At 31.7% G+C, this 17,012-nt stretch overlaps 1 protein-coding gene across 1 annotated transcript in view; it reads left to right on the top strand.

Annotated features, from left to right (window-relative positions):
• The window catches only part of LOC115881483 (anaphase-promoting complex subunit 1), a 44,149-nt gene extending 28,085 nt beyond the window's left edge, over nucleotides 1-16,064 (top strand). Inside the window, exons 20-28 of the mRNA XM_030898975.1 lie at nucleotides 3,339-3,540; nucleotides 5,579-5,797; nucleotides 5,890-6,013; nucleotides 7,402-7,603; nucleotides 7,654-7,889; nucleotides 10,571-10,689; nucleotides 10,748-10,877; nucleotides 14,322-14,649; nucleotides 15,564-16,064. Coding sequence (XP_030754835.1) covers nucleotides 3,339-3,540; nucleotides 5,579-5,797; nucleotides 5,890-6,013; nucleotides 7,402-7,603; nucleotides 7,654-7,889; nucleotides 10,571-10,689; nucleotides 10,748-10,877; nucleotides 14,322-14,649; nucleotides 15,564-15,938 — 1,935 coding nt within the window. The 3' untranslated portion in view covers nucleotides 15,939-16,064. The remainder of the gene's footprint in view (nucleotides 1-3,338; nucleotides 3,541-5,578; nucleotides 5,798-5,889; nucleotides 6,014-7,401; nucleotides 7,604-7,653; nucleotides 7,890-10,570; nucleotides 10,690-10,747; nucleotides 10,878-14,321; nucleotides 14,650-15,563) is intronic.
• Nucleotides 16,065-17,012: the final 948 nt, after the last annotated feature.

Consider the following 17,012-nt stretch of genomic DNA (forward strand, 5'->3'; position numbering starts at 1 on the left):
CTATTATTTACCTCTGCTTCCCACTTTCATTACTCTCGTACATTTTCCTCACTCATCTTTTCTCATTTCTCTTACGTTTGCTCTTTCTACAGCTTTAAATCTTCTTTCTTTGAATAAATAGATTAAGGAAGGAGTATAACCTATCCATGTATTCATGCATAGTGGACGGAAAAAGGACTCTAGGGTGGGAATTCTTGACAGTTCTGTTTGACGATTCGTTTGACACATTTGAATTTGATTTCAAATTTTGTGGATTTGTCAGTCTTTACTGAGCTTATTTTATGTTATTTATTATTTATTCTACTACTGATAGTTGTATAAAGGTAGTAAATCTAGATGGAAATTGTAGCAGAACTTAAATTAACAGTGACACTATTGCAATTCATTGAAAAAGACTAAAATGGTTGATTGTGTAGCGTGCGGTAGATCTCGGTCGAAAATCGAGTGAAATAATCGAATAACTTTTCGCTAGTAAGTGACTATATAATACCTATAGTAAACCGATCATTTATGAAATTCACTTAAATTAACTAATTATGTATTTTTTCTTGCATTTTTGCTTTTATTTACTACTTGTCTCAGATTACATGTCGAAGAATTTAGATACCTGCTTCAGTAGCGTGTCGGATATTTGTGTTAATAAATAATTATTATAACTTATCTATTTCTCCAAAAAAATCCTTTATGGGTATTTCGCCACTGCACTGCAAGAAAATCTACAAAATAAAATAATTATTTTTTGTAAACACTTCTGCGTTAAACCTAAACGGACGCTGCTTGTCAGAAGTTATGTTTGTAGTAATACAAATTTGCCTAACAAAGAAAAAAAATGCTTAACGTTTCGGAAAGTTATCTCTTTCCGTCGTCGGAAGCAAAAAAATACAAAGAATAAAGAAAAAAACTATTTAAAATATTGAAATTCAACTATTCGAGAACACTTTACTTTTTTAAAACAGATACGTCTACAAGAAACCGTTGACGTTCTGTTAAAATGACATTTTTAACTTGATATTTAAACGGTTAAAAATGTCTTTTTAACAGAACGTCAACGGTTTCTTGTAAAGTGCGTCTGCTGGATCTGTGTCTATGAAAGGAATGCGGACAAAAATCATTTAAATAAACAGCAATATATTTTATACGTCGACTTAACGAGTACGTCACCGCAAATCGCTCCGCCCACTCATTTTATTGGCTACTTGCAAATTTGTCGAATTTTTATTGATGGGACGCGTCCTCTAATTTTTTACGAAAAACATCGAGAGAATATCGTTTCCCCGCTCACGGATACCCCTTAGCTACAGAACGAACAGACGTACTGTAGACGTATCTGTTTTAAAAAAGTGAAGTGTTCTCGAATAGTTGAATTTCAATATTTTAAATAGTTTTTTTCTTTATTCTTTGTATTTTTTTGCTTCCGACGACGGAAAGAGGTAACTTTCCGAACGTTAACATTTTTTTTTCTTTTGTTAGGCAAATTTGTATTACTATAAACATAACTTCTGACAAGCAGCGTCCGTTTAGGTTTAACGCAGAAGTGTTTACAAAAAATAATTATTTTATATTGTAGATTTCCTTGCAGTGCAGTGGCGAAATACCCATAAAGGATTTTTTTGGAAAGACGAATCCGCCACATAGGTATAGACATTTTTTATCTATTTTTATTAGAATTATATATTTTTATGGTATCCGGTGGCGTAGAGGTACAGGCTCTCGTCTACCAATCTCAAGGTTGTGGGTTCGAATACTACACCCGGCATTTCATCAGCCGACTATTTTTATTAAAATAAAAATAGTTTGGGTACCTAGGTCGACTCAGCCTTAAATGAGTACTTGGGATTCACAATCCTGAGGTAATAATAGGCGGTTGAAGCGTAGTGCTAGCCACATTACCTTCCTTGTATACCGAACGGCTCTAGTATGGCAAGCTGTATCAAGCTATTCTCAAGGCGTTAAACGCTATATACGGGAGCTATTATTATTATATATTTTTATAACAATTTTAATAACTAGCAACATGTATTCGCAACGTAAAATAAAACAACAAATTATTGAGTCTACCCACGTCTACCCTACATCATAGTTACATCAAAGTACACTTTTTAAATCTTTTCATTTTCTACTTTGCGCTCGTCAGCTCTGGGTCTCGTCTTCTCAGCTGTCGAATACTGTGCTCCGGTATGGCTCAATAGTCCACAAGTCCACAAAATAGACACACAGCTCAATAATACAATGAGAATGATTGCTGGTGTTATTAAATCCACATCCACAGAATGGCTTCCCGTAGTCACATCCCACCCCCAAGTCTGCGCGGCATAAACGCTCTATACAGAGAGTTTAACAAGGTACTGGACAACAGAGAACTACCGATCCATCGAGGATGCTAACCACAACCGCCTCCGATCTAGAAAACCACCCACCAAAACCGCACTAAATGTAAACGAAGACGAATGGAGCATCACCGACGCTTGGTATCAGGAATGGAAGTCGAAACTAAACAGTGACATGCCATGCATCACCAACCCACCACCAGGTTTTGACTTACCAAGGAAAACCGGTGCACGCTAAATAGAATTAGAACGCAGCATGGCAGATGCGCCTATACTTTACACAAATGGGGAAAAAGTCCAAGCCCCTCCTGCGAGTGCGGCAAAAATCAGACCATCAAACATATCGTGGAGCAATGCCCTGAAACGGCTTATAACGGCAGACGAGAAGATTTCCTACTGGCAACTCCAGAATCAATAGATTATATTAATTTGTTAAATATTCGTTTGTAATTTTTTTTCTTTCTTTTTGTCATATACGTACTTTGTGTCTTAATATGCCGTACGTTAAATAAATAAACACTTTTTAAATAAAATTAGAAGGTCGTTTTAGAGTCCCTTCGCGGTGAATCTAAGATTTTTGTTATACTCCTTAATCTTTTTATTCAAAGTACAGCTTTGTTAAGTTATACCACAGATTAGGTATACTATATATATATATATATATATATATATATATATATATATATATATATATATATATATATATATATATATATATATATATATATATATATATATATATATATATATATATATATATATATATATATATATATATATATATATATATATATATATATATATATATATATATATATATATATATATATATATATATATATATATATATATATATATATATATATATATATATATATATATATATATATATATATATATATATATATATATATATATATATATATATATATATATATATAGTTATACTAACTTATGACTAATAATGCTTGGAAAATTGTTGGACTGTGCTCTCAATGTTTGCGATTTTAGGTTTTGTTATCCGAAATTGGACGACCACCGGGACCGGAAATGGAGAACAGCGTCGATCGAGAATCTTACTCTTTAGCTGCCGGTTTAGCTCTCGGTTTGGTCATGTTGAAACACGGGGACCAGCCTGCAGGCATGTCGGATTTAAACGTCCCAGACACTCTACACTATTACATGGTCGGCGGAAATAAAAGACCCCTTACAGGTATTATGGTGTTTTGACACAGTTTAATCAATATCCGGCTTGATCTCTATGCATATCTCCAAGGTTTTTACATCACATATTTATAACTTTTCTTTGCCTACTGTTCATATAATCTCTCCAACGAGAGGATATATGACAGTTTTCTGATTTTTTTTTCTGACGAAATCTTCCCTGATTAGACATACTTTACGGTATGTGAGTGCTCTTACCCTTCATTATACTATAATTGTATTTTTTAATTTATTTTACCAAATACCAAGAGTGGGTATCATAATAACCCATTTTAGTTCAGTTTTACTGAATCACATTCAGTCAGTTACCTAACGAAAAATCAAAGTGGCGATGGCCATACATTACTAATAACAGCTACAAATGCCTGAGCAATGTCCGATTAAAAATGTCCGATTAAATGTATATCTCCGAAACTAAAGTTCCAAGAAAATTCGTAATATATCTAGAAATTCATTTACCCACTAGTAGTTATAAAAAGCATTTTTGGTAAACTCTTTCTCTAATAGTTTCTGAAAAATAAAATTAATTTTTTTAAAAAGGTCCGATTAAATGTATATCTCCGAAAGTAAAGTTCCGAAAAAATTCGTAATATATCTACAAATTCATTTACCCGCTAGTAGTTATAAAAAGCATTTTTGGTAAACTCTGTCTCAAATAGTTTCTGAAAAATAAAATTAATTTTCTTAAAAAGGTCCGATTAAATTTATATCTCCGAAACTAAAGTTCCAAGGAATGTCATAATATATCTACAAATTCATTTACCCACTAGTAGATATAAAAAGGCATACTTTTATTCACATTTCACTGGATTGGAATAGTCTTTGTTATGTTTTGTTTAGAGGCTATCAGTTCTTTTATTATAGTCTTTATATTGTTAAAGTCAACTTTGAAGCTTATGTTCCATGAATTTTGACAATTTATTTAAGAAACTAATCCACTAGAAAGAAATAGACTTTATTTAACTACAGTTCATACCAAATAAACTTTTAATCACGTGATTAAGCTTGACCGGCACAGCATTGCCCACTTTTATATATATTTTTTTAATCAGAAGATTTTAGGAAACAAAAATAAATTAATTATAAATATATAAACAGTTATTATTTACATCAACAAAACTCGCATTTTTAACAGCACTTAAGGAACATAAAGGGTCATCATTCTAATAAAGTTGCGATGAGTTTTTTACGGCTATTAAGCTATCTTGTACTCTTCGCATTAAAAGAGGTTTTAAAAAGAACAATGTTCGACTGCAAGGTCTGCTAGTAAACTTTTTTAAGCTTAAAATATCACAACACTATTTATTTAAACCAAAAACTCGTAATACAAAACTAAAGTATCAAAACGAATGACAATGTCAGGAAGTAAATAAATAAATGCGGCAACTTGACATTTTTTACAGCAGAGCTATCACCTGAATCACCAGCGCGAAATTTAAATTCCAGTTAGTCAGCCTGGCGCCGAATGGTATAGATGGGTATAGTAAACGCCACGAATGTTTGGGAGTGATTCATCGCTTGATGAAGTTAGAATTGACACGCGCGCTATCATGTTTACATTAAAAACGTAAATTTTTACCGCAAACGTAGGTTTTTAAAGGCCGGGTCTAATCATCTGCCTGCGCTCCTCCTACTTATTCTAAAATCTTAGCGTGATTGACAAAGACGATACTATATCGCGTTTCTTTGATTGATTCGTTTTTGTGCGTCAGTCCATTGGTGTGCTTGCATTGCGAGTAATGGGGCATTCCATTTTATATTTTTTAACCAAATATATGTTTTGACAAGACTTTGACAGTTAAAACAACAAATTACAACAGATTATATATTGATTATTATATTACTTGAAACACCATGGCACTGGAATTAAGTTTATGTGACCTTGAACAGATTAGTTCACATGGTAGCGACCGATAAATCACTCCCAAACATTCGTGGCGTTTACTATAGTGAACAAGCTGTGGTTTTGATTTATTTCTAAAAATCTTTTTTTTTTATTTTTTGATTTCAATTTGATTGACATACAGGTTCGCAAAAGGACAAATATAAAACACCTTCCTTTCAAATTCGAGAAGGGTCGTCAGTGAATCTCGATGTAACTGCTCCTGGTGCTACTTTGGCCTTGGCCATGATGTATATGGGGACCGGAAATAAGGCAGTAGCCGATTGGATGTCTTTACCTGAAACGCAGTATTTGTTGGATTTTGTCAGACCCGATTTTCTAATGCTTAGAAGTTTGTCCAAGTGTAAGTATGTCAATGTCTGTCGACGTACAAAGTGCACTTGATCATAAGATGGTGGTTTTTTATATTAATTATTGTTCGTCTTTAAATTTTAGCTTTAATTTTATGGAAAGATATCGATCCTTCTAAAGATTGGGTTGAATCGTTAGTGCCGTCTTCTATAAGACCATATTGCCTTGTGACACCTACCTCTTTGGATATCGATTATGAGGCAATGAAGTAAGTTATAACATATGTTCAGTCTGTCTAGCGAAAGAATATATGACAGTTGTTATATGTTATTTGTAACATGATTTTTTTCCATACATCTTTCAAAATTGTATATTCTTTCGTTTGACAGACTAGTCAGAAATGATCACATGACTATAAACAGAACAATTTATAAATGTGGCCAATTTTGTTTAATCACACTGTATACTGTATTTAAGCATATACAGAAAGGTCCACAGACTTTGAGACATAGGAAAAATCAAGTCCATTTAGCGTGTGTCGCAATTTTCACACCTTAAAAAATTAGTTTTGACATTAATGTATGGCCAATTGCACCGCGATATTTAAGGTCTTCTTAGCTTAAGTCGAGTTATAACTGTGACTTTTTCTTTAAAAACGTAATTATTATGAAACTAAGAGAATAAAGTGTGTCCCTATTCATTTATTTATGTTTTTATAGCTATAGCAACAACAGCGACTATGAAAAAGCTGTGTGGTTTTCATAGGAAATAAGGGCACCTGTAATTCATTTGAGAATGTTATAAATCGCTAAAAGAGGTTTCAAATCTCTTGGATTTCTAATAATATTAAATAAATTTTATTAAAAATTGAACTAAAATTGTTAGTATCATTAAAAACAATTCAAATTCAAAAATTGTATCAGTCAAATGCCCTCATTTAAGGTGAATATTAAAGTAAATATAAATACAGCTCACTCTAAGCTCTACTTATCTTTAAGAAAAATTTAAATCATTGATGCAATTGGGCCTTAATGCCATTTTGAATGAATAATAGTATTAATAATGTACATTATAATAATAATAAATTTTATATCATAGTGTATATTGAAACTACTAAAACACTTTTAAATTGGTATTATATTAACAACTTTTGTTTTTTTAATCCAAAAAAAAAATAAAAGTAACAAATTTCTCAATCCAAATATTTGTGGTCCTGAAAAGGACCTTTGTTTTCCTATGTTCGTCAATGGGTAAATGGTAAAAAAACAGGATAATGAAATTTAAAAAACTACAAAAATTGTACAAAAATGCCTCCCTCTTGCATTAAAGAATAACCCAAACGATCATAAAATCCCCTCTCCTCACATTGGATAACATATCAGGGGTGACAGTGTCAAAGGCATTAAATATTTTCTGCCTTAACTGCTCCAAGTTTGGAATTTCTTCACGGCCGTAAATTTTAGATTTTATGTACCCCCATAAAAAGAAATCATTCACCGAGAGGTCAAGTGAAATTAAACGTCAGTCTAAACAAAACTGTAATTTTTAAAAACTTGTCAAAATTTGGACACACGCTAAATGGACTTGATTTTCCTATGTCTCGAAGTCTGTGGACTTTTCTGTATGTATTTTTTAATAACCTGTTTATTCTTACAGTCAAGCATACTGCAACATTGTTGCCGGCGCTTGTTTCGCCTTAGGATTAAAATATGCCGGATCTGCCGACAAAGAAGCATTCGATACTTTGCTCTTTTTCTGTCATATGTTCACGTCCTTGACGGGCAAGTCCATTGCTGAATTAGCTGGAAAAGCCACAATAGAGACCTGTTTGAATGTCCTGTTACTCAGTGCATCTATGGTAATTTTTTAAACAATCTTTTGTTATTTTATATGCCTGATTTATTTTAGGTTATGGCTGGTACAGGTAACCTAGAAATTATGCGTCTTGTGCGCCATCTACGTAGGCGATTGGGTGCGTCAATTAACGGCATAGTAACGTACGGATCTCAGTTGGCCATTCATATGGCGTTAGGGCTTCTGTTTTTGGGTGGGGGAAGGTATACGTTGAGCAATTCACCTTCGAGCATTGCAGCTCTGATATGCGCTTTTTATCCGAAGTTTCCCATCCACAGCAACGATAATAAGTGAGTTACTGTACCAATCTTAGACCATACAATATCTAGATACGCTTCTTATATTCTTACTGAAGCCAACATAAGTTAGTCTGCTACATCTTCTTCGTACTGTAGGCAGTTTTTTTCCGCTTAAAAATAATGTTTTACATTAACAAAGTAATAATAATAATCATAATAATAACGTTTATTAAACATTTTCTCTTGAAATTAAAACAGATAATAGTACAGTACAATACAACATAGTATTCTAATATATCTAATACACATTATCTAAGTACAATTTAACTAAAACTAAATTTAAATTTTAAGAATCGCAATAAACGTTAAAAGAATTACCACAAAGTAATAGAATTACTTGTATGTGGAAAGGAATACAGTTTAATTATGACAATATATAATGTTCACTGGCACTTATGAAAATTTATTTTGTATATTTTAATTTAATTAGGTCATTAAATATATCTCTACCTCGATCAACCATCCATTTGCATACCCCTTTTTTAAACCCAGAGTAACTTTTAACTTCCTTTAGGAATGTTGGTAAGATGTTATATAATCGAGGTGCAAAAAACTTTGAAGATCTTTGTCCAACAGTTTTAGGGCATAAACTAGGATAAAACGCCTTATGTCTAGTTTCATATTCATGGTCAACATGTTCAATAGATATTTTCCCCTGATAAATGAATTTTAAAACATCTAGGCAGTATAGCTGACGTATATCCAGTAGATGCGCCTGCTTAAAGAAAATGTTTGAAGAGAGAGTTTTCTTTTTATTGTAAATAATTTTTATGAACCATTTTTGAACAGAATACAAGCTCCTTAAATGACATTCAGCCGCACCACTCCACCCTAGAATTCCATATGTCAAATGAGATTGTACAAGGGATGAGTACAGGATTCTAAACTGTTTGACGTCCAAAAAACTTTTTAAATAATTAAATTTCGGCAACAATCCTCGCAATTTTTTAGTTACATTATTAATATGAATATTCCATTTAAGATGTTTGTCGATTGTAACCCCTAAATATTTTATAAAATCACATTCCGGTATTACATTATTATTGGTTATTTGTAATCTGTCCCAATCTGGTTCATTATTTTTATAAATAGAGAAGGATATAAATTTGGTTTTGTCATAGTTTAATGTTAATTTGTTTTTGACGAACCAGGTATTAATTGTCTGAAAGTCTTCCTCTGCTAATCTTTTCAAATTCAACCAAGAGTTAGATTTGTAAAATATCGCTGTATCATCTGCGTAGCTAAAAATTTCTGCTTTTGTGTTAATTGTAACTAGATCATTAATATAAATAACAAACAATAATGGACCTAACACAGTGCCTTGTGGTACACCATGCTCAATCCTTCCTGGCTTGCTATTAATATCTCCCAAATTAACATATTGTGATCTGTTCTTAAGGTAACTTTTTAAAATACTAAGGCTGTTTCCTCGTATTCCATATCTCTCTAATTTGTCTAAAAGTATTTTGTGATTTACCGTATCAAATGCTTTAGCGAGATCTACGAATATACAGAGGCTTCGGTATACCCAATAAGTAGGTTTTATCGGGGTTTTGTTATTACCGATTGTGGACCGTCCTACAATCGACAGCGCATGCGCAGATGAAGAAAAACCGCCTCATATTTTCTTTTACACATGTGTATCACGGTTCTAGAAATGGTTTAAAAATGGTAATAGGAAAAACCGGAAGTAACCAATGCTTTTTTCCACCTAATATACTAAGAGTCCTAATGAAAGCGAATACTGTTTTTAAAACTGGAGAAGTAATTGCGCTTTTATTTGGAATTAGAAAAACACAAAGAGATAGCATTTACAAGACAATACTATGCCATCATTATGGTTGATTCTCACTATACCTTCCGTTTCCATTCCATATCCGTTCCGTATTTTTGATTGTATTGACGCTATACGTAAGCTTCCGTTCCGTATCAGTTCGATAGTTTTCATTGTACAATTTATATCATTATGAAAGTTTTATTTTAAAAATTTGGTTCTTTTGAAAAAGGTAATAGATTTAATTAAGAGGTGAAAGAATGAATAAATATCAGCATAATTTTACCAAGGCTGGTACAAATGTAAGAACTTGACAACGCTGTTTCCGATACGCTTCAGTCCGTCCGCCAAAAAAATGTATGGAAGGAGAGGATATGGAACGGAAGGGAAACGGAACGGATAGTGTGCATTGTCCTATTCATTTACTTGATATAATATTTTACGTAAACGGAAGGGAGCTGATATGGAAGGTATAGTGAGAATGAACCTTTATTTGGAAAAAAGGCAGCAATCGCGGAAAACAGCCACATCTACAGCAGAAACAAAAAGTTTTACCAAAACAATGCATCTATTATCGCTGCGATTATAATAGCGAAAATTTACGAGTTGGCTTCACCAGATTTATTTCCCAGTGACTTCATTTAGTTTCTTAAGCTGTAAGTTGCTGTCCAGGGATAAGTATTTTTGTCGGACTGTTTCACTGTCTACAACTATTTGGCCAGTATAAAATATATCTTGCTTTAATTGTTAACCCTTTAGAAGGCGTCACTAGTAGGCGGGAAATGTCAAGTTTTTCAAAACTAATAATACAAGGAGCGTATCTAATTGTAATTGTGTGATCTAAGAAAAAATGCAGTATATAACAATTAAGAAAACAAATTAAATCCATTTTTTATAGGTATCATTTGCAAGCTTTTAGACATCTTTATGTATTAGCTGTAGAGCCCAGATTACTAATCCCTAAAGATGTTTTTACAGATGAAATTTGTTACGCTAGGTTGAGGATTGTCAAATTAGGTTTGTTTTCTATAATTTCATTATCAGGTTATGTTTAACCCTGTCATATTCATCATAGATGGGGTCCAAATGGAAATTAAAGGTCCTGGATTGATACCAGATCCTAATTCGCTAGCGAAGGTCATATTAGATGACGAACGGTATTGGCCAGTTGTCTTTGAAAGAGGAAGAAATTGGGAGTTATTATTGTAAGTATCACGACGAAAAACATATGAAGGCCTAGGGGAAAAACGTGACAAGCGCCTATTTCCTAATTTTAGGGTTTTTGGGTTTTTGGTAAAAAAAATGTATAAACTCTGCTAGCCAATAAACTTTTAAATCCTATGATATATGTTTAGTAAAAATATACATGTAGGGAAAGAACCTGATAACCACCAGCCTTCCAGTACTCTCCTGTAAAATTAGTAAAATAGCGCTTATCATGTTTTTTCCCTGGACCCTTCATATGGTTTAAGTAATGTCTATAGTTTGTTCAGTGAAAGAATAAATATTTACGACAGATAACATCCAATAAATGACAGAAAAACAATTTACCTTGCTTTAATTTTAAATGACAGACAACTGTCACAAATGTCACTTATCTCTCGCTGGACAAGTTATACCTTAATCTAGAATACTGAAAAAAGTAATGAAGTATAAAATCAAAGTAATTTATGAATGAAAAAACTGTTATCTGCCAAGTCGAGCACAGCCGCAGCCGTACCATCCTTTTCTCGAAGGTATTAGCGGCACTTTTCACCACCCTTTAACTTCGTTGTGGATAATGCAAGAATATTAATTTTCAGTACACTTGAAGACATACTATAGCTGGCTAGGTTACCAAAATATCTAGTAATTATCCCTCATAGTTTATGAATGATCGCTTGTCAAATTTCTTTAATTTCGACATTGACTCACTGACAAATCATCAAAATTGTAAGGTACTTCTAGATGTATCACAAACTCCAAATTTAGAATTTTAGGTAGCTTTAAGCTTATAACCAAAATGTATCAATATACCAACAATAATTCGAGGATTATGAATTTTTTCTAGTCAGACTTTAACTTGTAATGAAGTCCTTATTTATTTTTTTAGTTTAATATGTTAAATGCTAGGCTTGAACGTATTGTCACGCGTTTTGGCCTTAGCTCGGTTCTTTTAAATTAAAAAAAAAAGAAAAAAAAAATTTAGAAAAGAAGTAAAAAAAAATACGAAGAAGAAAAAAAAAATATTATTAAGTTAGCGATTAAGAAAAATAAATATTTATGGAATTTGCAGGGGTCTAGTCGCGAACAAATTTATGCCCTAGCTCAGAAAATTCGGAGAGTGGCAAAGTACCCGCTAGTTCAGAAGGCCGAACTCGGGAGTCCCGAGTTCGAGGCTGCATCGGCGAAAAAATGTTATTAAGTGTGAAATATGTTTAGTTAAAAATAAGGATGGAATAATTACTTTTGTTAACATGTAAGTACGATTTATTTATTCTTGGTTTACTGAATTGAACTGATCGATATTTCAGACTAATAATAATACCAATTAGCGTTAAATTATTAAAGAAAAGAAATAAAATAGTTTAGTGAAATTTTGGCACGTTACAGTATTTCGACCAAGACTTGATAGCGCGATGGCAAAGTACTCCGCTAGTACGAACTCGGGAGCCCCAAAGTCGGAAACACAAGTCGTTAGAAAACTAGTATTAATTCAATTGATATTATCTGACTTAATTAATTATACGATAATTCAAAGTTTATGAATTATAGCCAAACTTCTTTAATATTATTTTGAATGACCCGAAAAAAAATAGAAGGATAACCTACAAAAAGAAATAAGATCCCATCAATAACATAGAATGTAAAAAAATGCCAAGTCTCGCAACACAATTCCTCCGCTATAAAAAGTTGCGAGATCTCATGTAAAACCAAGTCAGTTTATTTTATTTAGTCTCTCTTTAAGCACCTATTCAACAATTTTAATATAAATTGTTAGTATCAATATTAGTCATCTTTATTTGTATAATAATTATAATGACTTGGCAATTGCACGATATGATATTCTATAGTAATTAAAAAACTTTATTCTAAATGCACCGTTTATTAAGCCGCGTCCAAGCTACTCGAACAAAACGTTCGCGAAGATATATAATTCACACTATATACTCGAAGCAGCAGGTCGTAAACGACGGCACAGCCCATCGCATCGGTCCCAAGAACTGAGGTGCGGGGAAGAATGCGACAACTAGTTTGCTCTATAGATCTAGGATGCCTTTAGGTAGTCGCACTTTTTTACTTTTTTATTTTTTCAGATAATACAACGAAATTTGGTTTGTTAGTATATGACATAAATCGGGATTGATTGACGTATTCAATTACCTTCGGTCGCTTCCTGTTCCACCGGAAATGACTACAACTTTGTATTTTTAGATTGTATCCTAAGTACTTTTTTACTTTATTTGATAGAAAATGACATTCTGAATAGAATCACATACCATACGTCAATTTTAGACAATTCCAATTAAATAAAAATAGCATTTTAAATTTCAGTCTAGAGTGCCAAGACTGAGTTAAAACTATTAATTTGTAATCAAAGAACTTTGGAAACATATTTGATCGTGTAATTATTTTTCGTATCCTTTCGTGACCGCTTAAAAGATGCCCAAATCGTATTTTTAATGATAACTCAAATTTCTCAAATGGTACGAGGCTGGCTCAGCATATTTGGAAAAAGCATTTATTACGAATATTTTGGTACCACATACTTGGTATTTGGAGTAAAATTACGTCGTTACGTTTATTTATGGCCATTTTTAAATTGAAAATGTTAAAAGTTGACATATAATATATCATTCTATTTAGAATGTCATTTTCTATCATATACGGTAAAATAGGTAGTGACCGAAAATATATGAAAACGTCGATTAATCCTGATTTATGTCCTATACTAACATACCAAATCTCGTTTTTTTTCTAAAAAATTAGAAAAGTTATAGAAGTGAACCACTTTTCAGAAACACCCGGTATATTTATTTCTAAAAATGTAATGGTAAAATTTCATTTCCGGTGTCAAGCTTCCTATTAAGTAGTAATTTTTAATTTCACAATTCCATAATAATTCCGGTTTTTAATAAAAATAATCATAAAGGTCTTTATTAACAAAAATGAAATTATATGGACGTAGTCTAGCTACATAGCTATTCACACTCAACCCACAATAAAATTAAAATTATAAAATATTTTCTTTGTGTAAACAAATTAGTTGTAAATGTTTTTCACGATCCCAGTCAATAACTGCGTCCCCCATTGTCGAATACTCGGTAAAAAATAAAAATCACAGATGGACGCTCGAAATGAAATGAGACCCGGCTTTAGATTTACTTAGTAATCGAAATAGTAGATTATTCTTTTTTATAATTATGGGGCCGTGCATCCATTATGATTATTATAGAAATAAAGATGACTAATATTGATACTAACAATTTGTATCAAGATTGTTGAATAGGTGCTTAAAGAGAGACTAAATAAAATAAACTGACTTGGTTTTACATGAGATCTCACAACTTTTTATAGCGGAGAAATTGTGTTGCGAGATTTGGCATTTTTTTACATTCTATGTTTTTAATGGGATTATATATTTATATATTTTAAATATTTGTTCCTAGGAAAATTTTGTCCACTACAGGCTACATTGCAGTAAAACAGCGTGCAGGTTGTCTTAGTTATGTAACCGACAAATTTGGACATCACAGCGACTTGGCGCGTACCCTAACTCAATCGAAAGTAATTCCATGGGATCCGCCCTCAAATTCCGTTATAAGTTTTACCTCGGATGAGTCGGTGAGGAATTTTTGCGAGTCCGTTTTGAATATAGACCGGACCAAAGCGAGCTATATGGAGAAGAAAATGGTACAGTTATTGACCAGAATGACGTACGATGCTGTGGTGAAGGATAGAGTCATAATTATTGATATTATGATTGCTTTATTGAAGGTATGCTCTCTATCAAATGTATTGTTTGTTCAGCAATTGTTTAACGTTACGTCATATATTGTCGAACTCCCTTTTTTACTTGACAACCAGATGTCAACCATTGTCATTTGATTTGGGGTTATAATTTTATTTATGAACATAGATCAAAGTCAAAATAACAAGTTAAGAAGGCAAGTTTATCTCTCTCCTTTTTTTTTATGTTTTTGTAGACGTATCTATTTAAAAAAAATAAAGTGTTCTCGAATAGTTGCATTCATATATTTTAAATAGTTTTTTCTTTATTCTTTGTATTTTTTTGCTTCCGACGACGGAAAGAGATAAACTTTCCGAAACGTTGAGCATTTTTTTTGTTCGTTAGGCAAATTTGTTTATCAGTAAACTTAACTGCTGACAAGTAGTTTTTGAAGAGTTGAATGTTGTTTGAAGTAGTTTTGAGTTTAGATAAATTAACGCAGCAGTGTTTACAAAAAATATCTATTTTATTTCGTAGATTGTCTTGCAGTGGCGAAATGCCCATATAGGATTTTTTAAAAACAAGTGTTAAAATGTCATTACTTGTTTACAATAGTTGTTTAAATATGCTTAAAGCTCTGTTTTAAACATGTTTGGTGCGTAGGTGTTTTTTTTTCAATGAAATATTAAGAAAAATTTTTTTTTTCAATTATTTTATAACTCTAATACGAAAGGAATAAAGAACAGAGTAATTATCCCAACTTAACTTTGTCTAGAAAAAAAATGGTTTAGCTCATTATTCGTGAAACTTAATCACTTCAACCATTAGAGTTAAGTTCTTTAAAAATCTAAATAAGTTTTGCTGCCTTATTGTTACCCATCCTACTTTTTAATTTTTGAATGCCATCTACGCTATATAGTTTAAAACAGAGTTTAAAACAAGTGTATACTTTTATTTTCAGATGATTGTAATGCTGAATTCGGAATACCATACACTTGGTCTGTGGCAACTGAAGATTATCAGTCAGCAAGTTTTTTCAAAAAGTCCACTACCGAATTTGATCCCGAAAGAAACTATTTTAGCATTAAATCAAGAAGTGTCTGATATTTTCGATAAGCATTTAGAAACATTGAAACAAGATTTACGCAACTTTTCGATTAGTTCAGGGTTTAATGCTCAAAAAAACCTATTAGCTGAATATATCGTTTTCCATGACATTCCAAACGATTTAGCAGAAAATACGCTTCAAAATTCCTTTTTTCAATCGCTGATAGAAATGAAAAATAGAACGGGAAGTTGCAGTGAGCATGAAAAGGTTTTGGAATTTTGGAAATAACGAATTTGTGATATAGGAATTACAGAGTGATATTATTTTGTACATATTTAACAATGGTAATTTAAGAATTATGTATTAATATTGTAGTTTCTACAAACTGAACTGAATAAATATGTTATTAAGTGGTATGAGTTTTCTATTACATGTATATATTACCTATATATATATATTATATTATACTTTATTTAATTTTTTCTTGGCTTTAGGTCAGGTAAACAATGAGAAAAACGGTTTTTTTTATATTAAAAATTTCATTGACGTTTCGACCTGGTAGGGTCTTTATCAAAATTTATTACTTGAACGTAGATTTAGGCCGTTTTGTTTTAGTTTTTATTTTAATTTTTATTGTTTTCTTTTTACAATTTTATTATTTTCATTCTTAGCGAAGAAAATAATCCAATATACAACATTGGCATCCACACACATAACATAAACATACAGTCGTCACAATTTTTGTAAAGAGACATACACATTGAAATGGATTTTACTAGTTTTTTAGAAAATAATAAAATTGTAAAAAGAAAACAATAAAAATTAAAATAAAAACTAAAACAAAACGGCCGAAATCTACGTTCAAGTAATAAATTTTGATAAAGACCCTACCAGGTCGAAACGTCAATGAAATTTTTAATATAAAAAAACCGTTTTTCTCATTGTTTACCTGACCTAAAGCCAAGAAAAAATTAAATAAAATATATATTGAGAGGTCAAAGAAAAGAATAAAAAAAACTTATATTATACTAATAGTATAGTATAAGGGTGTCCCAATAGTCCGTGGATATAGAACTACTATGTATTTTTGACACAATTTACTATTTACTATACAAAAGTGCTTCGTTTGTCAGCTAGAGGGCAATCAAAACTTAAAAAAAAAACACATTTCAAATATTTGAAGAACCATTATTCGATTTGAATGAGATTTTGGGTATCTATGTTTTGCTAAGTGTTTTAACATTTGACATTCACAAAAATCAAGAAAAATTACAGAAAGGGTGAAAGCTACCCCAAATCGAAATAACGGTTCTTAAAATATCTGAAAAAATGTGTTTGATTGTCCAATGAACTTACTTTGAT

The sequence above is a fragment of the Sitophilus oryzae genome, unplaced genomic scaffold, assembly GCF_002938485.1.
Source record: "Sitophilus oryzae breed Bouriz unplaced genomic scaffold, Soryzae_2.0 scaffold_172_pilon_pilon, whole genome shotgun sequence".
NCBI classification, from domain to species: Eukaryota; Metazoa; Arthropoda; class Insecta; order Coleoptera; family Curculionidae; genus Sitophilus; species Sitophilus oryzae.